At 54.2% G+C, this 21009-nt stretch overlaps 1 protein-coding gene across 8 annotated transcripts in view; it reads left to right on the plus strand.

The window, feature by feature from the left end:
• The first annotated feature begins 61 nt into the window (after window positions 1-61).
• CELF5 (CUGBP Elav-like family member 5) overlaps window positions 62-21009 on the plus strand; it is a 24914-nt gene continuing 3966 nt past the window's right edge. Inside the window, exons 1-8 of one of the 8 annotated variants that reach the window (XM_032440976.1) lie at window positions 63-166; window positions 333-449; window positions 673-781; window positions 8229-8311; window positions 16181-16232; window positions 19088-19216; window positions 19667-19746; window positions 20534-20680. In XM_032440976.1, coding sequence (XP_032296867.1) covers window positions 89-166; window positions 333-449; window positions 673-781; window positions 8229-8311; window positions 16181-16232; window positions 19088-19216; window positions 19667-19746; window positions 20534-20680 — 795 coding nt within the window. In that variant the 5' untranslated portion in view covers window positions 63-88. Of the gene's footprint in view, window positions 167-332; window positions 450-672; window positions 782-3043; window positions 3621-5519; window positions 5669-8228; window positions 8312-14946; window positions 14969-16180; window positions 16233-19087; window positions 19217-19666; window positions 19747-20533; window positions 20681-21009 lie in introns of those variants that run through there. The other 7 variants (XM_032440977.1, XM_032440980.1, XM_032440982.1 and 4 more) reach the window with 7 other exon arrangements.

Raw genomic sequence — 21009 nt, forward strand, 5'->3', positions numbered from 1 at the left:
GAGCCGCGCGATTGGTGGAGAGGAGGGAGGAGGGCGGGGCTTGGCGCTTGGAGATGGCGGGCGGGTTCTCTCCTCACACTCCATCGCGATGCCGAAGGACGAGGAGATGGCGGCGGGGAGCGGGATGGGGAGCAGCACGGAGGAAGGAGAGGAACAGGAGGGAAAGGTAACGGCTGTGCTGGGGCTGGAAGGACGGGCCTGATGGCTGGAAGTCGCCCTGAATGGGGAGGGGGTCCCTGTGGGTGCTGTTAGTGAGCCCAGGTACTGAAGGCTCAGGGTAAGGCCTGTGGCTTTTAGACCATGCCATTGAAACTGGTGATCCCCCTGTCTAGAAAAGGAAGAAAGAAATGCCTTCAAAGTCAGAGAAAAGGCCGAAAACAGAGGCCAGGTCTTCGAGAGCAGCAGCAAAGCCCCAGGGACGAGACAGTGAAGAAGAAGGCATGTTCCAGGTATGGAGAGCTCAGCCCCTTCCTCTTCATACCCCTCTTTGTACCATCCTCCTCATGGCACAGGTTTCCCTTTCACTTCCTATGCTCATAATAACTATGGCTAAGTCAGTTTCTTGGGGTGGCTGCTTTTTCCTTGCTGCTTTTCTGCTGTTGTGAGCAGCCCTGTGGGCTGCAGAGCAGCTCGTTGTGGGCAGGGCTCAGTGCTGGCTCTGTGTACCTGCAGATTGGGAAGATGCGCTACGTCCGAGTGTCCTGCTTCAAGGGGAAGGTGCTGGTGGACATCAGGGAGTTCTATATGGACAAGGAGGGGGACATGAAGCCGGGGAGGAAAGGTACTGCTGGCTTCTGTGGGTGCTGGCTGCAGGCTGTGCTCTTTGGTTACTCACTGATGGTCACTATTCACCTTAGACCTTTTACTTTGGGACTTTAATGATGATTTGCCCGCTTGCCTCAAGGTTCCCAGGCCCCAGACTTAGATTGCCCTTCTCTCCTGCCTTGTGAGCTGTAGGGCTCACCAGAGATTCAGCTCCTGGGAGACAAATTGAGGAATGTTTTGCTCCTTGCTATTGATTTTTGCGTTAAGGCAGATGAATTTCTTTGAGCTCGGTTTGCTCCGTAACCACTAAGCACGGGTTTTCCTTGCAGAGATTAATTTCCTTCAGGGAAAAGACCCCTATCAATTACTCAGAGGGAACTGCTTACCCTGGACATTGGGAGCAGAGCAATGCATCCTTTGGGGTAGTAGAGGGAAAGGAGCATTGTGGGTGCCTTCCTGGCTGCATAAAGCACGCTTGCAACCAAAGACAGAACATCTCTCAGCTAAAACAGAAACAAGGAGGAAATGTTTTCCATTTAATTAATGCCTCTACTGTTTTGCTCAGGAGTTGTTGGCCCCTGATTTTTATCTAGAGAAATTAATAAAGCTCAGCCCTCGTTCTTTAACGAAGCCAAAAGGAACAAGTTGATAAGGCTGAGCTGGAACCCGCTCTGCAATTCCATGACCATATTTGTTTCCTCAAGGAGAGGGAAGGGAAATGAAGACCTTATCTCTACTGGGCTTAAAAATCAAAGGCCAGCTCTTTTCTAGAGTTGAAGCCATAGCCGTGCTTTCTTGTTAGCAGTTAGAGCTGCATTTCCTTTGGCTGATGGAAGGGATGGTTCATGCCTATGGGCAGGGAAAGGCTTCCCTAAAATCTCTTTCCAGCTCTTGAAGGTGGGAATTTTCCTAGGGAATAAATAGACTACAAGAGGCTGCAGGGCTCCTTGAAAGGCAACTTCATCTCCTGTCCTCACACCATGCTTTGGTGATAGCACTGAGTACTGCCTGGTATGGATGCTGAAGCACTGACATGGTTGCTGTGCTCAGCAGGCCGCCCCTGTTTCTTTTCTGGGCTCAGGCTGCACCTTTTCCTTCTGTGGCTGGATTGAAGGAGCTGCTGCTTGATGCTGTGGGCTGCTTGATGCCGGCTGCTTGCTCTGAACGCCCCTTCTGCTGTTTGCAGGCATTGCTCTGTCTGCAGAACAGTGGAACCAGCTGAAGGAGATCGTTCCTGACATTGATGCTGCAGTCAAGAAATTCTGAGCTGAAGGATGTTGGATGTCTTCAATCCGTTCCCTTTCCCCTTGAGCGAGCTGGGAATGATAGGGCCGAGAAATCTCACCTGGAGCTTTTCCTTTGCCATGTGGGGTTTTCTGCACTGAGGTGGTGGGAATGACAATAAAAGTGGCTCTGGCACTTGTAAGGAGCACGTAGAACTCGAGCTTCAGCCCTTCTGGTCTCAAGCTGACATGAGAGCTGGGCACTCAGTGCTGGGAGGACACGACTCCAGCCTGGCTTTCCTTGCTTACTAAGGAATCAGAAGCTAAAAGCCTAAGGTGGTAAGCAATGGGAAAGGCAGGGAGAGGGCATCTTCTGCTTGGGTTCCCAGTGCAGGATGAGCTGCAGCGAGCACAGCCCTCCCCAGCAAGACTTCAGACTTTGCAGCAGCCTGCGCCTCCATCTATTTTGGGTTCTCTCCTTGCCCTGGTTTCCATAGTATCCGAATGCTTCCTGCTCTTAAATATATCCGTGTGACACTTGCAGCACCTTGGTGGAGTAGGAGGAACTGAAGCCGTTGCTCTGTGGAGGTGCTGGGCTGTGACAGCTCAGGGCGGAGCTGCCAATTGAAAGTAGGCTTTCCCAAAGGCTGAGCTGGGAGCTGCCATCACTTCCAGCAGAGGGTGAGGGGAGAAAAGCGATCCAGCCCCCTCAGCTGAATGCTGGGGCTGTGAGGGTGGGCAGCTCCGTGTCTGCTGCCTTCCCTTGTCCTGTGCTCACAGTATTTAGTGAAGTGCCACTAACACGGGTGTTTCCATAGTGGAGGAGCTGGGCTGGTTATTAGGGCTGGTTATTAGGGCTGGTTATTAGGGCTGGCTGTGCTGGTTCTTAGGGCTCATTGTGCACTCCTACAGCACGTGCCAAAGCTGTGACCCCACGGTGCTGGGAAGGCTCAGTGGTTCTGTCCCAGCCCTGGGGAACCACATTAAAGTGAGGAAAGCTGCCATTTCCACCCATGATACCCAGCCTGGGAGCAGAGCTGAGCTGATAAAGGCACAGAGCCGTGTGCTGCTGGTTGGTGCTTCGGCATCATGGCGATGTAGCGGGGGGGGAGCAGCCCAGGACACCCAGAACCTCCCGGCCTCCACCTGAGTCCGGGCACGGCCTGAGCGGGGCCTGCGGGATCCTCCGCCGTCGCCCCCCGCCGTGCCCCGCCGCTGCTCGGTTCCTCCTCTTCCCACCAGGGGGCTCCATCTCGCTCTCCTTTGTGGCTGCGCGGTGGCGGCGCGGGCGGCGGGGCCGTTCCCAGGCGCTGCCTCCCCCGTCCGCCCGCAGCCGGGCGCGGGGCATGGCCAGACTCCGCGAGGGCGAGGCGAGGATCCAGCCGCAGCCGCCGCCGCTCCCGCCCGCGCCGCAGCCCCCGCCGCCGCGCCGAGCCTCCCCCATGAGCAGCAGCGGCGGCGCGGAGCCCCCCGCGCAGCCCGACAGCATGAAGGACCTCGACGCCATCAAGCTCTTCGTGGGGCAGATCCCGCGGAACCTGGAGGAGAAGGACCTCAAGCCGCTCTTCGAGCAGTTCGGCAAGATCTACGAGCTCACCGTGCTCAAGGACCGCTACACCGGCATGCACAAGGGTGAGGGGTCCCCCGGCACGCGGCGGGGCACGGCCTGCAGGCGGGGACGGCTCCTCGTGGGTCCCGCGGGGCCGCCCCACGCGCGACCCCCGCGTTCTGCAGCTGCTGCCCCCGGTTCTGCCCCCCCCCCACCCCCATCAGGCGAGGGGCTGCATCCACGAGGGGTCGGCATCCACCGCCGAGGGGCGGGGATGGGGTCGGGGCCGAGAGATGGGCCCCACGGGGTCGTGCTGCTGCCCCCGCTGGGAGCCGGTGCGTGGGGTGCTGTGACAAAGGGCCGCTGTGGGGTCACGGCCCGTGGTGGCAGGTCGCGGCCAGAGGCGCCAGGTCGGGAATCCCGCTGTGCAGAGGTTCTCCCTGTGCTCTCAGCCTCCCTGGCTGTGATACAGCAGTGCAATGGGAAAGTCTGCGTAACAAAGAATATTAGCGATCGCTGTGCTATTTACCGTGGCCTTTACGAGAGATGAGAGGGGCCTTCTTGAGTGCTGAATAGCTGAAAGACGTTCAGCAGATGCAAAAAAAGTTTGGGGAGGCTTGTTTAGCTCCAATTGTTGTGTTTGAAAGCCGTGTTTTGAATAGGCGTCGTGTTCTGCATGTCAGCTCCCTCTGTGGAGCGGCTCCAGCTCACCCTTAGCAGGTGTTGAGGATCTTACAGTCACCGCTGCTCCAGCACCGAGTGGGGATGCTGGACTGAACAGAGAGGGGAAGGGAACACGGGAAGATAAGTTTATTCCCAACCAAGTCTAATGTAACCCCAGTGGAAAAATAGAAAAGTTCCTCATTGAAGTGTAGCAGAGTTGGGCTGGCTTGGATTTAGCCAAAGATGTAAATGTGACCTGGGACTTGGAACCAAGATGTTGTGTTTGTATGCACAGGGCAGAGCCCAGCCCTGTGTCCAACAGGCAGTAAGCAGCGAGCTTTCAAGGCTGGAGGGAAGAGAATGGGCCCGAGGCATGAGCTGATGGCACATTTCATTGCAGTTGGCTTGTTGAATATAGCCCGTGTGGTCTGTGGTTATGTTTCTGGAGCCAGATTCTAGAGATCAGCCACTTAGATAAGGGAGGGAAGAAATCAGACACACAATCCAGGCATCTCTGGCCCCAGTGTTCCCCTCCCATTTCGTTGGGTCTGGCTGTGTTGGTGCAGGAGCTGCTTTGCTCCCTGTGTTATCAGCAGGAGCAGAGGGTCAGCAGTGGGACCCAGTCAGGGCTTTGCATCCCTGGGGCCATGGAAGGCTTTGGCAGATCCTGTGCACCAATCCCTGCATCATCTTCCTTGGTAGGTTGAAATATTTTCTCTCCCCGTGTTCCCAGCTCTGCAGCAAGATCCAACTGACAGCTCCCAAACGTCTCCCATCTGCTTTTTCCTTCTCCAAAATGGGGAGAAGCTCATCTGAGAGGCCAGCACTGCTGCCAAAGGCCATCAGCTTTTCTTGCAGCCCCTTTGCAGCTCGACACCAGGAGCTGAGCAGCTCCTCCTGCCTCAGGATGGAAGGAAAGGTGGATAAAAAGCTGCTCTTTGTGCCCAGCCAGGAGCTGCAAGCTGTGAACCAAACCCTGCAGGTTGTTCTTCACCTGGTGAACTGTGGAGGTAGAGGATGCAGATGGAAACATGAACTCGGTTATGACACGGTTCTGGTAGTGCCTGTCTATTAATGGTATCGGTTACTTGGCTACTGGTAGTTGGTGCTGTTCCAATCCCCTAATATTATTTATGAGGCAGTGTTTCTATTTGTGCTAATCACAGGTACATTTGCATGTTAATGGCAGTGTTTTCCTTCATGCTAATGTCTCTCCAGAAGGAGCAGGGAGGTGTTTATTAGAGCAGGCTCTTGGAGTGGGTCAGAGGGCTCTGAGCAGTGAGGATTGAGAAGAAAACGCTGGCCCCGGTTTCCAGGATTGGGTAAAACACAAGGAGTGCTTTCGTGGATGGATTTCCTAGCAACGCCGGTGGGAGAGGAAGCAGGGAGGCTGTGGTGTGAGATACGGAGCTGAGCTGCTGGGGAATGGCAGGACAGGAGCAGCCCTTTAAGGGGCACCTGGAGGCAGGTGAGTGGCTTTTCCAAAGGGCAACAGCAGCCTCAGCCTCCTGCGCTTCACTGGCAGCTGAGTTTTGACTCGGCTTCTGTAGGCTTGAAGATAAGCAGCCTGCTGACTCCGTGCTTCCCCTGCTGTAGTGTTTGACAAGATTTTAAATGCTAAGTTGAATCTGGAAGGCCCATCTTCTGCAAACTGACAGCCTTACCTTACTCGAGGCTTTAGGCTGCTGATGTCTGGAGTAACGCATAGGATCTGAAGGGTCTGAAATCCCAGAGTCCACACGTGGTTTGGAGATAGCTTCTTTTTGCTGCAGCATCTTGCAAGTGGAACGAGGCTGGGTTCTGCTTGCAGGGAGCTGGAAGCCCTCGTGCAGGCTGTGGGAGGTGGATGGGCAGGTAGCAGTTTGACGCAGCTCAGCCTACGCGCGGTTCTCTCTGCACAAGCTGTGCAGCCAGCCCTGCAGTCAGCCATGCAGCCAAGGGCCGCGCATCCCGTTGCCTTTTGGTGGTGAAGATTCACGTCCGTCCATTGAGGGGGCATCCAACGCTGGGAGGTGTGAGACCTGCACGTGGTGTGCTCCCAAGGTTCAGCTGTGAGTCATGGGAAGGAAGCTGCCGTTTCAGACACCTGGTAGGCATGTATCCATACAACCTGTGGAGCGGGTTCCCTGCTCACTTCATCCTGTTTCTTTCAGTGCCCGGCCTCCCTAAATTCCAGCCCTCTGGCTGTATTTGCTGTCATCCTGTCCCTGTGCTGCAGACCGGCCTCTGAAGGCCAACAACTGGTCAAGTCCATCCTCCCCTCCTGTTTATCTTTTTGCAAGGGTTAATGAACTAATTACTCATGGTCACACGCACAGGGAGCCCAAGGAGAGCAGGTGCCAGAGGGTGGCAAAGCAAAGCACTGTCATCAATAAATGCTCTCTCTGGAGGACAGAGTTGGCCTCCTGTGAGGTCTCTGTGCAGTAGCAGCGTGTCATCGTTCTGCATCTCAAACAGTGGACAACCTGTTCTGGTGTGTTTGGTTTCCTGAGAGCCCCGGGGCCCTTCCAGCACCATCTCAGCAGACACAAAGCTCTGGGTGCTGGAAGTGCCCTGAATGCCATAAACCTGGTGCCATTGACCTGAGTCTGCTGTTAGCTAAAGCAGGAAGTGCAAAATGAGGGAGAACTGGGCACCTTTGCCATCCCTGTGGTTGGTTTCTCACTGCTGAGGGGATTCATGGGCCTCATCTTCTTTTCTGAGTGGGGCTGGGCTGCCTTTGCTACCTGCATGTTTCCCTGCTGTGTTTGTTAAATAAGCTGTGGATCCCACGCCTGGCCTTGGTGCAGCATTCTCAATTCCAAACCCAGGCAATAAGAAGCTTTAATTCTTTCTTAGACGCATCTAATACTCGTGTGCTGTTTGTGGAGGGTGGTGGCTTTGTGTTGGGTTTTTTTTCTAGCCATAAGGATGATTTGCTCAGCTGCAGCAATTTCTGGGAGCTGGGATGGAAGAATAGCATAATCCTGCTGCCATGGGTTGGGATTGTCTCGAGCAGCTGGCTTCCACATGGCCTAAAAACATTATGGAGCAGAGGGAGAGCTCTGTGCAGGCCTCGTCCTGTGCCCACCGTTGGATCTACAGGGCTCTGAAGTGACTTTGGAGGCAGAGGAGCAGCCTTTGTTTGGGCTGTACCGATGCATCTACAAGCCCAGCGCAGCCCTGGGCACGTTGGCACTCAGTGCCAGGCCAAAGGGATGCATCTCACTTGTGCTTAGGATGGGAAATGCTGCAGGGAATAGGAGGGGGATGAGTGAGGGAGTCACACGCATTCCAGCATCTGAGTCTGTTCTCCAGCGCTTTTCCCAGCCTCATCTGAAACAACTCAAGTGACAGAGCTCCAGGCACTTCCCCGGGGAGATCATTCCACAGTCTAATAAATTTCCCTCTGCTAGGACGTGTTTCTTGACAATCAGCCAATTTTTCTTCTTTTTGTTAGTTTCATTTGATTGTTCTGAGCATCAGAGCACTCAGAGATGAGCCCTTTTCTTCCTGGAGGGGCTACAATCCTTCCCCTCACCCCAGATCCCAGTTTTAGGCTGAGATGTCGGGTCAGACCTTGGCTGAGAACAGGATCTGGCCTTTTCCTTACACTTTACATCTGCCCACATGCAGTGCTGCCCTGCATCCCTGCATTTTGCTCTCCTGTTGTTTCTTACTTTGCTCAACATCTATTTCAGACTGACATGATTCCCTGAGACCCCTTTCCACAGCGTAACAGACCTGGGATGAGACCTGCAGGGCCTTTAATGTTGTTTCTTTGCCTTTTTCCCTAGAGACTGCAGTACCTCCAGGTTTCATAACATTTGCTCCTTTAATTACCAAACCTTCCACTCTCCCTCCACTAATGAAGAAATCGTGTCTCACACAAGGGCTGTCCTGGGCACTCCATCTTTAGCAGGACAGTTGGAACGCAGATCTGCTGGCACAGGCACCACCTTGGTCACCTACTGTTACCAAAGAGAAATACTGTGTCGGTGTGCATCTGCAATTGCACGTTTAACTTGAGCTTATTGTGTCCACTGCAGGTTGTGCATTCCTCACATACTGTGCCAGAGACTCTGCCATCAAAGCCCAGACAGCGCTGCATGAACAGAAGACTTTGCCAGGGGTAAGTCCCAGCACAATGTACCACGGGCTGGCAAACAGGAGGTTGTTGGGGAGGGAACAGGGATGTAAAAATGGCTTGGGAAGGAGGAGTGCTCTTGGCCCAGCTGCTGCTCTGTGTCTGTCCTACCAAGGCTGCCCTGTGTAACTTCCCTGGGACCTGCTGGTGAGCTGGGAGTTTTGACTCACTGCCATTCCTGCTTCTGTGCAGTGTGAGGGCTTTGAATGGGCAGTTCCCTCTCACTGTGCTGAGAGGGCTGAGCAAACGCATTGGAAAGATTCATTTGGAGTTGAGTAGGTGGAGGAGTTGGGTACTTGTAGACAGAAGCTCACAGGAGGCACTGAATGCTCAAGGCAATGGGATAATTAATGTAAACCAGGGGTCTCTGGAGAAGGGTTAGAAATTTTTAGCCATAACATTTCCTCTTTAACCCATGTAGGTCCAAACTGCTCCCCTCCCCTCTCCCAGCTCCCCTGAAGACCTTTACATGCACACAAGTATTTCCCTATTTGTGTATCTGTGCTCTCTTTTCCTATGGATCTGTGTTGGCATTAGGGGAGCAGAAAATGTGCCTATCTTGATTGCCACTTGACAGAGTCATTACAGTTGCAGGTTATGTGAGGACAGCAGAGGGGCACAGTGCAGATCGCCGGGTTCTCAGCTGCCATTTGAGTTAATGCTGTGCAATCTGCTGTGTGCAGTGGTCCCAGGCAGGGCGGGCAGTCTATAAGAAATAGCTGAAGGATGGAGGAGCAGCTGTGATGAGTCATGGTACAGCAGTGTGACACAGCCACGTCCCTGCCCAGGGTTAGAGACACCCTGACAGGTTATTCCTGCGGGGCTCAGCGCGTTTAAAGCAATCTCAGTTTTGCTGCATGCCTGCGTTGGGAATCTGTTGCATGTTCTGCTGTGTTTGTGCTGTCAGTGGTTACAGGGCCCTGCATGGGGTAGTGCTTAAAGGATGCGGTGATCTAAAGGCTTATTTTGTGAAGGGAGGTGTAAGAAAATGCAGTGTGTGCTGGCTGAGTGCTTCCAAACATGTGAATCTTGAGACAGTTAATGAGCGACGTGCTGTAATTAAGCTTGGGGATTAAGATACAGATGAACTGTGCTGTATTTGGAGCTGTCGATCTTCAGGCTGGCAGCGTTTTGCTTTATCACATTGCACTCCTCCTTTGGGAATTCCTTGTGTGAACGAGAAGACAGAAGGTCATTTGACCACTTCATTCATTGGTCATTTAGAGATGGGCTCTACCAGAACAAAACAGACCTCTGTTCTGATTTGGGCAGAGCTGATCTTAGCATGGACACGGGCTGCTTGACCTGAGGCAGCTTGGCAGGAGAGCTGGAGCAGGGCTGCTGGGTTCTCTTCCCACATCTATCGCTGGGTTTGCTCTACACGTGTATTACCTGTGCCCTCTGGGTTGGATGCGAGGGCTGCCAGCCTAGGAACGCTGCCACGTTGCTCCAGCAGTCTCATTGCCTGCAGCGTGGCTGTCCTGAGCTCTTAAATGGCTGCTGGTTACTGTAGGTTTTCTGTATAAATCAGTAGCAGTCACCGCGGTCTCTTTTGGCTTTTATGGTGTTTCTGACAAGTTCTCCCTTTTGGGGATGAAATTCTCTTTGCGCCGTGGTTTTTATTTCGTCTGTTTATCTTTAAATAAGTGGCAGCTAAATAGAATCCAAGTGTTAAACTCAAAATAGCTTGTTTTGGACAGTAAGGTTTAGCATCTTGTTCTGAAAGTAGCCAGATTTGCAGTTCACACTCCCTTTCCTAAGGCGTTGCTATACTGAGGGTGTAAAGCAGGGAGGCTGTCAGCTGTGTATTGCATTATCTGAAACTTGTGTTCAGAGGTACAGAACACCTGTGTTGTCATCGGAGCTGCTGCCAGTCCAGCCTGCAAGTAACAAGTGCACGGATTCTCCCCTGGGGAAGGAATGATGGAGCTTCCTAGAACAGAGAGGTAAAGTCTGCAAGGTTTGAGGAAAGACAAGCAGCCCAAGGAGGCCGAACAGAAGCAGATTCTTTGGATCCGGAATGCAGAGAGAAAACCATCGTGCTCCTTCTTCAATCTATTGTCCTCTCCAGCTGCCAGCCAGCCTAGCAGCACAGTTTCACCTCCTCGCTGCTCCCTGGCACGCTCCTCCCTTGCTCAGTGAGATGATATTATATCTCAATAACCCATGCCTTTGATTCGTGATTGTGCCTTCACTTTGCCGAGTTCTGAAAGGAGCTGGAGAGGTTATTAATGACACACAGTGATCACACACCAAGTTAAAGCCTCTTGCTAAGTGAAATTTGAGGGAAATGCAGGCAGCTTTTCAGTGTTTCGCAGAAGCGCTTTGTGTCGCTTTTCATTCGCAGGGAGACAGTTGCAAATTACGTCAAATTGCTCCTGAAGAAGGGAAGGAAGAATGGAGGGAGAGAAGGGGAGGGAGGCTTTTTTAAAGAGTAATTCATCTGGCGAGATACAGTCACTGTTTTATTCCTATGCAGAACAAAGAAGGGCTTGCTGAAAGGTAGGCGAGTAAGTGGCAGAAATTGGTATTGATCCAAGCTGGGAATACGGGCAGTTTGAGAGCAGCAGTGGGGGCACTGAAACGCAGGGAAGGAACTCATGGATGCAGCCAGGGCTTGGGAATGCAGGGCCACAGGAATGGAAAATTACGGCCAGCAGCAGCACTAGAGCAGAGAGAGACTCTGGGAATGCACCAGAGGTTGAGATGCAGCAGCAGTAACTCACATGGCTGGGCATCAGGATTAATGCAGAGACACAGCAGTGAGTGGAGAGCATCCCTGTGGGCAGGCTGTGCCTGCATTGCCAGGACGTGGGCTGCCTCAGCATCCAGAGCACGTGATGGTATGAAGGAACACAGGTGTCTGAAGTGGTCTTTGTGGTTTGATCTCTTGGGCAGAGCAGGGGGGAGAATTTTTTCTCATTCCAGTGCAGGTTTGCGAGGTGCAATCTCAGCAGACTCACCTGGGAGCCACTGTCAGTAGCACAGAGAACATGTGAGACCACGTCAATGAAATGGCAGCGATGTGAAGGCACCGGGGCTGCACAAGTGCCCATTCACTGCAGAGGTGAAGGCAAATGCTCATTCTATCCAAGATTTGGCTCAAGGGGCTGAAAACTAACAGCAAGGCAGCAGCCCTACCAAGTACACACCCTGAAGAGGCAGAGGGAGAACAAGCTGCCAAGGCAAACATTGCTGCTTGCAGCCCACAGAGTTGGAAGGATAAAGAAATTAAAGCTTAGCACCCATTCCTACGTGCTGTTCAGAAATGCACATGCAGGTTCTGTCCTGTGCACAAGCACATCCCATCCATCCCTCCCATCCTCTCTAGACATTGCTGCCTGTTGCACAGCTGGGCTCTCATGACTTGTAGTACAGAGCTATGGCTTTTGTCTCCCAGACTGTTCCTATTTAACATCTCCCAGGCTGAGGTCACCCATGAGGACAGGGATCTCTGGGTTCCCTACAGGATCAATGTTGCCAGCCTGGCTGGGTGTCTGTGGTGGACAACCCTGCCTGTCCCTGCTCAAGAGCCCAGTTTTCTTCCTTCAGCTTCCAAGGACACACTTGTTGTCCTTAGACCTGTACAAAAACATCTGGGGTATTTGGCATTTCCCTTTTCTCACCTTAAAGCTCCTTTGGCACTGAGCTCAGATGATGAGAGCAGAGCAATGGGGATTATCATCAGTGTCCTCCTTGGTGCTCTAATGAAGGAGCCCTGTGAGAGCAGCCTGGCCATGGAATCCAGGAGCCTGAACTGATGATGTGTGCCTGCCAAAGCCACGCACGTGGCAGGGCTGTCTGTGCTCGGCTGGGCTGACCTCCCTGCTGGTTGTCTGATGCTAATGCACAGTAATGGTGCTGTCATTTCTGCAGGGCTATCAAGAAGATGCAAAGGCTTTGAGTCACAGCAATAAGCTTCTTGCCTTGCTCCCAGAGCAGTGCTAGCTGGAGAGGGGACAAGGAGAGCTGACTGTTAAGGGAGAAGGAACGCAGAGCAGCCATTTGCCTGTGTGTCGTGGCTGCTTGCTGAGTCCTGTGTGCGCTCAGCTTTGGGAGGGAAGAGGAGTGAGCTCCCCTGCTCTGTGCTGGGGGAAAAATACCTCCCAGAGAAACCTGTGCAATGAGTTTCTCAGCTCTGCTTGTGACACAGTGGTGAGGTGGAAGCTCTCCAGCTCTTGGAGACAGAAGGTTGTAGCTACATGGGCAGGAGCTGTGTGGTTTGGGCTCTGGACTTTACATGTCACCTCCATCGTCATGTCCCTTGGATTCTATTGAAGCACAGCTCTCAATATTATCCTCGTCTCCTGTGTGGCATTGGAGTTGGACTGAATTCTTCAGTAGCTCATAGAGTGCTGCTCATTGCTTATGTTGCTTACTGCTGTGTGAGACCTCTTCCCTTTCCCCATGGAGGCACGTCCTGTATCCAGGGCTAAGGTACAGCAGCACACCAGGGAAAGAGCAAGCAGGAGGCTTGGGCACCAGCCCACCACTGTCTGTATTCTGCACCAGATGCTGAGTTCAGGTGAGCAAACCAGCATTTAACTTTGGTTGCACAGCTAGAATTGATTCCAGTCATCGTGCAGGGCATCTATAACTGGCCAGCAGAGGTCCAGCCCACAACCTACAAAGCCTGAAATCCCAGGACCTCATTCTGCCAATGGCCTTGGATGCCTTTTGGTTCCTGAAGTCCCAGAGGAGCCAGCCTGCATCATGTGTTTAATGCGCTCTGCCTCTGACCCACTTAACACTGTGAGGTTCCCCTGCATTGTACCTGGGGGGCTATTCTACATAACTTAACTCCTAATTAATAGAGAGGCTTGCCCTGTCGTCCGTGGGGGCTGTCTCTCTCGATCTGCAGTCTGAAAGCTGGAAAAGCAAGAGGAAGAGCTCGAAAAGCAAAAAGCAAGAGCTCAGAAAGCAAAAGCAAGAGCTCGCTGCTCCTCCTGGCAGATGAGGCTGCTGGGTTGCTGAGCTGCAGGCGTTGCTTTGAATGTGGGTTTGGGGAGCAGAGCAGGGAGAGAAGCTTTGGGATGGGGGGTGGGCATCTGGTCCGTGTGGGTCTGCTGGCGTGTGTGAAATGTGGCCGTGATATCCTTCAGAAATGAACAAATAGGTTAAATTTTAATGCCCGGCTAAATAATTTAATGAGGAAAAATTAAGCTGAGCACGTGGAGCGGGTGCAGCCTCATCAATCGTTTCTTTGTCCTGTGTGGCACACGTGTGTTCATGTATGTGTGTGTGGGGTGGACATGCCTGGCTGTGCACGTGTGTTTCTATCACCTGGGATCTGAGGGATGCGTGTGCTGCCTCTGGCTGCGATTCTGGGCCCATTCAACCCTGGTTATAAGGGATGTGCACCTCCAGACTGAAAGCACGACCTGCCCACCATCCTCTGAATACCCCCCTCACATGGAAGAGGTGATGTCTGACCATCCTTTCTGTGCATCCCTATTCCCCATCCTTTGCTGTCCCTTTCCTTTTGGGCACAAAGCACTTGGCCAAGACCTGTGTTGGATTTTTGGACACCACAGTGACACTCCCAAGGCCTTTGGTGCTGAGTTAAAGCAGCTGTGGGCTCCCTTTGTGTTTGTAGGCTGCTTGAGAGGCCTTTGGTGTTTTCTCCATCTTCAATGGCAGTGTGGGACTTGGAAGGATTGAAGCCGTGGTCCTGCTGTGGGAAAGCTCTGGCTGCAGCCATGGGGTGCAGTGCTCGCCCTCCCCTAGGAAGCCTCATCTTGCTGCAGCCACACGCTGCTGGCACAGCTGCTGGCCCGTGGTGCTGCTCTGCCATCAGTGCTGGCCCCCCTGCAGTCCTGTGGCCGTGCTGTGGGCTCACCCTGCTGGGCCCTGCAGGCTCTGGGGAGGGGGAAGGGGCGGACAGATGGACGGAGGGGGGGGGGGCCCTCCCCGGAGATGGGACCAAAAATGGCTGTTCTGCAAAGCGAGGGAATGCCCCCAAGAGCTGATTTCCATGGCAACCACAAATGTCAGGTTCCATGCGGTGAATAACTGTTTCCATGACGACACCTCCTTTCCCCAAGGTGCTTGGAACTGGAGTGACAGCCCTTTGGGGGAGGGGACGGGGGAGCTGTGCCCAGGTACCGAGCCCCCCCCTCCATCACCCCCTCCTTCACCCCCTCTCCCTCCCCTGTGCTTTTGGCTCCTTGCCCTGGGCTGTCAGCCCCAGCATCCCCGGGTCCCTCTGTACCCGTGTGGGGGGGGGGCATGATGCTCTTCCCTTCCTCCCTCCCTGCCCCCCAATGAATTTGCTCCACATAGGAGATGAGATCTGAGCCTGCCCCTCCATCTCCCTCCCCATCTGTTTAGCTTAATCCTGGTTTTGCTTCCTGGGTAGAGATGAAGCTATTTCTCCATGCTGCTGGAGAGGCAGGGAGGGAGGTGGGCAGCCACTCCTCCTGGCTCTGCTCAGATCCCCTCTTCCAGGCACACATCTGGGCTGCTTGCCCTCTTCCAGTCCAGCCTTATGACCCAAGGCTGCAGGAGCTGCCATATCTCAGCCAGGAGATCCGGGGCTTTCTGGAGCAAAATCTCACTGCCTCTTTCCAAACCCTGCCCCACATCGCACCGAGCTCACGGGCTGAAGGAGATGCCAGGTCCTCGGCTGCAGCTCAGAGCCTGGTGAGTGCCAGTGCTGCACATGCTGGGGCCGCCTGGCAGCACAGCAGGATGTTGGGAGCTCAGTAAATCCATGCAGTTGATCCAGAGCAGGAAAGAGATGCTCAGCCTCTTCCTTCTCCCTGAATGACACAGCAAGTCCTGGCAGACAGGGTTGAAGCCAGCACCGAAGTGGCCTTTCTTTGGGGTGTTGCCAGCCGGCTTCTGCAGCCCCCCCTCGCTCCTGGAGGCAGAGACGGTGCAACCCAGGGATGCTCCCAGCTCTGGCTTCATCCCACCTGAGATCCACCAGTCTCTGCAAGCCAGTTTGTGGCCCTGGGCTATTGCTGGTGCTCCCCCATGCTCAGCCATAGCTTGGGCTGCTGGCTGGCACCTCTGTCCTGTGAGCTGCTGGGTTACCCAGCGGATTTCCTCCAGCTGCTGTGAATATGGGCTCTGCTTTGGTTTCCTCCCCAGGCCACGCTGTGACAGCAGCGTGTATTTTGCATGCTGGCTTCTAAACACGTTTCAGTTCGTGACTTTAAAGGCCTGATTTTGTTCTCTGTTTTGTTTCCTAAAAGAGAGGGTAGAGCATTGCCCGTGGGTCTGACCTGCAGTTATTCCTGGTGGTTTTTGTGCTGTGAATGTCACTGCTTCAAGTCATAGTCATCCTCTGTGAATGATGCTGTGAGACATGGAGTGAGATGTGCTGTGTGGACATCTGCCTCGTACACCATTGCTCAGAGGCCGTTCAGGCTCAGATGGACCCTTGTAGCCTGGGGAGGAAGCTGCAATTTCTTTTCCCTTTTTGGGCAGCATAGGACACAGCAGTGCTGTACCACCCAGCTGACAAATGGTTTGCAAGTCAGCCAGTTAAGGCTGTGGGTTACTTGATCCAGGTGCTCCTGGGCAGGGCTGGCTGTCTGTGCTACCTGGACAGTGCCCATGTCCTGTGGGCTGAGCTCTGGCTATTGCTGCTGGTTGAATTATTGCTGATGGGTGCAAGAGAGGTGAGCAGACGTTTGTGCATGCAGAGTATTTGCAGGAGATCCTGGCTTCCTTTTGAGAGCTCTGAAGTCCACGTGGTCCCTTCTGGGTTGCCATCACAATGCCTCCATTCCCTTCTGCTGCTCTCCTGCCCCACACAACAGGCAGAAAGGGGCACCTGGTGCCATCAGCTCTGTGTGCCAGGCATGTGGGCCGTGCTCTAACCCTGTGTGTCTCTTTCTCTTGCAGATGGCGCGCCCGATTCAGGTGAAACCTGCAGACAGCGAGAGCCGTGGAGGTAGTTGTCATCTCTCCTTGTTCCTCCTTTGGTGGCTTTGTGGTGCAGAGCCCTGATCTGACCTCCCCCTCCCTGCAGTCTGTGTGAATGGGTGTTTGTATGTGGCACAGATTGAGGGTGGCTGATTCTCGTGCCTGCAGTTCACCTGTGGCTGCTGGGCTGGCTCAGCCCCTTTGCCCTCGGGGCCTAAGTGCCAGTGCAGAAAATAGCATGTAATGGGGAAGCACTTCTGGAGAAGGAGCCCGAGTTTAAGGCTGAGATGGAGGAGCTGGCAGCCTGCAGGGAAGCAGCTCGCTTAGAGCAGCACCTAATGAGCAGATTGGAGCAGGAAGACTGAGAACAGGAGAGTATTTCTTAAATGAATGGGGAGCTTACAGCAGCTCAGACGCTTCCTCTGGGTGGAGAGAGTTTGCAGCTCCTGCCCTGTCCAGATCTATGGATGTTTTGCTGCTTTTCCTTGTCTTACTGCTACATTGCTTTGTCCCTTTCTCTGTTCCTGCATCTGCCTCTTTTCCCAAGTGGGAATCTCAGCCTCAAGCCCATGCAGAGCCCCATGAAATCCGAATATGAGGAGATCACTCCTCATCCCTTCTATCTTCTCCTCTGCTTCATAATATTTATATTGCAAACATTCATTTTTCCCTGGAAATGTCAGAGCAGTGGTTGTTCTGCAGCTGGGCTGGGCTGGAGAGGAGGGAGATGATGCTGCCTGCATGAATCCAGAGGAGGACCTGTCATCCCAGTGCAGGCTGTGTCAGCTCTTCCCTCCTCCTGCCTCTGATGTGAGCCCAGGAGGGCCAGCAAGAGATGGGCTGAAGGGGCAGAGGAGCTTGTCTGCGTTTCTGTGCTGCGCCAAGTCGATATGACAGCTGGCCCAAGCCCACGAGCACTGTGTTAGAGGCAAGAAAACCCCCCTGCCTACCCAAGGAGGACCCTACCTGCCTATGTGTGGGACCCATCCCATCCACAGCTGCCTCCCCCCACCCAACCTTGGCTGCTGGGGGCTGCTGGCCCGGTGCCCTCCATCTGCAGGGCTGTGTGCTCCCTCTCTCGTGGCTGTTCCCATGGTATCTTCATCCCGACCTGCTCTGCACTCTCCCTCCTCCCATCTGCCTGGCTGCGCCCAGAGCATGTTTCCATGGGAACTCAACAGCCAAGGATCAGAGACAATTTTCCTGCTTGCTGGACAGTATGGGGAAATTGCCAATCAGAAGGTGAAAAACAAGATCTGGAGAGAAACGGAGGACAAATGAGTGGAGGAGGGAGCCCTGTTACCAGGAGGGGAGTCCTTTGGAGCTGCAGAGGGAGCTGTGACCCACAGCAATGGCTGGAGGACAACAGCTGATTCGGGACCCATCCCTGGGAGTGGTGACAGCATCAGGTGGAGGCTGTGGGGTTTCAGGAGCTGCAGGAACATCTCACTGCTCTGGGCTGCCCCAGCAGCTCTGGATTCTTTCCCTGGGTGCCATCTTGGGAACGGGGCTGCATGAAATGAAAATAACTGGGGGAAAAAAAGAAAGAAAGAAAGAAGCCTTTTTTGCATCGTGAGGGATTTCACCCCATTCTGAGCATTCAGAAAACCAATATGTATGGGGTTATTTTTGCCTTTAGAGCTCAGGTCTGTAGGGTAGCACGGTTCTGAGCTGTTCTGCATAGGCAGAGAAGCTGGAAACGGTTTTTTCTTCCAAATTCAAGCAAGGAAAGCTGACATTCACCAATAGAAACCAGGCTTCCAAAAGGTTCTGTTAATAAACCCTCCCAAACAACAGAAGACCTGCAGCAAAACTGCAAGGACTACGACAAGCCGGCGGCGTCTCAGTGGATCTTTCCCAAATGAGTCATCAGCCCAAAGTGGATCCATTCATCCAAGCCTTGGCTGGGGGCAGATGCTGCCTTAGTACACGGTCTGTTCTCTCCCTTGCTTTTCTGCGATGGGAACGTGGCACGTGCACACTCCTTGCCCACGTTCTCATGGCAGAGCGTTGGGGAGGCAGCGTACTCGTGTGCCTCGGAGCTGGGACCGTGTGAGCGTGCCGGGTGTCATCTATTCAACCACACACACGCAGCACAGCCCCTGCAGCCCGCGCTGTCGCTCCGAGACCTGTTGTTTTTCAGGTCACTGCACTCAAACAGACAGCAGCTTCCTCTCTATTTGCTGCGACATGCGTCACGTTGCATTGGTTTTGTTTGAAGCCGGCCCCTCCGATCCTGTCGCAGTAAGGAGCCCTCCCTGTCCTCAGCCCAACACCCCCCGTGGGCCACATCTCCCCGTGTGTGTCTGTGGCACCGGGGCAGTGTTTTGTCGTGAGCTGACGCAGCCATCCCCAACCATCCTCCTGCAGAAGCAGGGATGGGGGTGACGCTATGTTATTTGAATGGCTGCTCCCAGCAGAATGGGAGGACGCTGCTGTGTTTGTGCTCTGCTGTGTGGGCTGATGGATGGGGCAGGGCCGCGCTGCTGGGCTGGGCAGGAAGGGCACGTTGAAGCAGTGGTGCTTGGATACAAAGCAGTGGTGGAAATGGTGATGTTAGATAGAAGGAAATGGAAGCAGAGAAACCAGAGTTGCTGCAGTTGGTGTGTGCTGCCTGCGATGATCTGCTGTGTGTCCTGAGGTGCCCCTTGGACTTCATGTGTTGCTCACAAGGGGTGTAATTGCCCAGGCAGATTTTGTTATTCCCATTTATATTGGATTATCCAAAGGAAAGAAGAGCAGTGACAAGCAGGGAATTGCTACTGACCACCAGGGAGGGGACGAGAGGGGACACAGCACGAGGCTGTTCTGTTCATACGTGTCCCTGTCCTCCTGCTTTGAACTATGTCCCTCATAGAAGGTTGATGTTTCTGTGTTTGCCCCTAGGGGACAGGAAGCTCTTTGTGGGCATGTTAAATAAGCAGCAGTCTGAGGATGACGTGCTCCGGCTCTTTGAACCGTTTGGGGTCATTGATGAATGTACGGTGCTGCGTGGACCTGATGGGAACAGCAAAGGTGTGAACCCCTCTGTGTCCTGCCCTTTCTCCCTGCTCTCCAGGTAGTGCTCGCCTGCCTTGTGGGAACACATAGAGCAGCCATGGGCAGGGAGGGGAAGGCTGGGGAGGATGGGCACAGAGTTGGGTGGAGGGATGGGGACAAGGAGGAGCTGCAGGGGTCAGCAGTGAGCTCAGGTTGGGTTTGCAGTTGGAAACGTTTGTAGCCACAGTTCGGAGCGTATAGAGAACATAGGGAGGAGGTGATGGGGGGCAGATGTGGAGGTGGTGACATCAGAGCTGTAAGAACGATGTGAGACCATTCCTGCTTGTCCAGAACAGAGTGTTTGGGGTGAGCCGTCCCTTTCGTTCCCCGCTGTCTCAGGGGGGCTCTGCTTTGCCCTGCATGAGATGTGACCACACCACGGCGGTCCCATCACTGCGTCTCTGTGCTCTCTCTGTCCCTTTCCAGGCTGTGCTTTTGTAAAGTTCTCATCTCACACAGAGGCTCAGGCAGCAATCCACGCACTGCACGGCAGCCAGACAATGCCCGTGAGTATGAGGTCAGGGTAATCCCCCTTTCCTAATCCTCTCCCCCAGAGGGAACTCTCCCCCCCTGCCCACGACCACAGTTTCCAGCTCCATACAGTTGTGACGATGGGGCGCACACACACATCCATGCTCCTGTCCTTGGGGACCATTCTGCCTCCTGGGCTGCTGTGTGTGTGATGGCCCAGACCGGTAGTGACAGCACTTTTATCTCTAAAGGCTAAAAAAAGAGAGAGCCAGGGATCAGGCTGAGTCTGTACCCAGCAGTGCGAGCAGTCAGGGCTGCAGTGCCTGGGCACCCTCCCTGTCCTCCTTTAGGTGGTGGAGGAGCCTCTGGGGTAGGTGGGAGTGCCCCATGCAGGGTGTGGGGCTGTGTAACCACAGCTGTGCCCTCAATGCAGGCTGTGATGTTACCTGTCGCAGTCTCACAGCCTGCTGGGCTGGGGCTGCCTGTGGGCAGGATGGTGGTGAATGCAGCCAGAGGTGTGTGCAGGTGTGTGAGGGGAAGGGTGGGATGTGGATGGATGGATGGATGGATGGATGGATGGATGGATGGATGGATGGATGGATGGATGGATGGATGGATGGATGGATGGATGGATGGGGAAGGGCACAGTCCAGGTTCCAGGCAGCTTCTGAGCACTTTCACTCCAATATTTGCTCTTCTGCACCTCTTCCTCTCTGCTGCCTGCTCTGCCCATCCCACCTTGCCCAACTGCTGACTCTGCCTGCCCCCCCTGGCCTCCTTCCCCCCCGGCCTCCTCTCTCTGTCTCCTCTCTCTGTGCCTAGGGCGCCTCCTCCAGCCTGGTGGTGAAGTTTGCAGACACAGACAAGGAGAGGACCCTGCGGCGCATGCAGCAAATGGTGGGGCAGCTGGGGATATTCACTCCATCTCTCACCTTGCCGTTCAGCCCATACAGCGCCTATGCGCAGGCTGTGAGTATCACACGGGGGGGTCGGGGGGAGGCTGCCCTCCTGGCTGTGGGGCAGCTCCATACCTGGGCTGGGAGGCTGCTGACAGGTCTCTGTAACCGTGTACAAGCTTCCTGGCACCTGGGGTTTGTTCCAGTTTCTCAGTTGGCAGCGCAGCCCGTGGGCTTTTTCCTCCTGGAAGGGGTGACAGGAGAGAGCTGGGAGCTCATACAGTGAGGCTGGATTCCTCTGACACGTAGACTGGTGGAGGTGCCTGGGAACAGGTCGAGCATGAGCCCATGTCTTTCTATCTTGCGGGCAGCTCAGAGCCACGATTCCTGGCTGATATTTGC

The sequence above is a fragment of the Coturnix japonica genome, chromosome 28, assembly GCF_001577835.2.
Source record: "Coturnix japonica isolate 7356 chromosome 28, Coturnix japonica 2.1, whole genome shotgun sequence".
In the NCBI taxonomy this organism is placed as follows: Eukaryota; Metazoa; Chordata; class Aves; order Galliformes; family Phasianidae; genus Coturnix; species Coturnix japonica.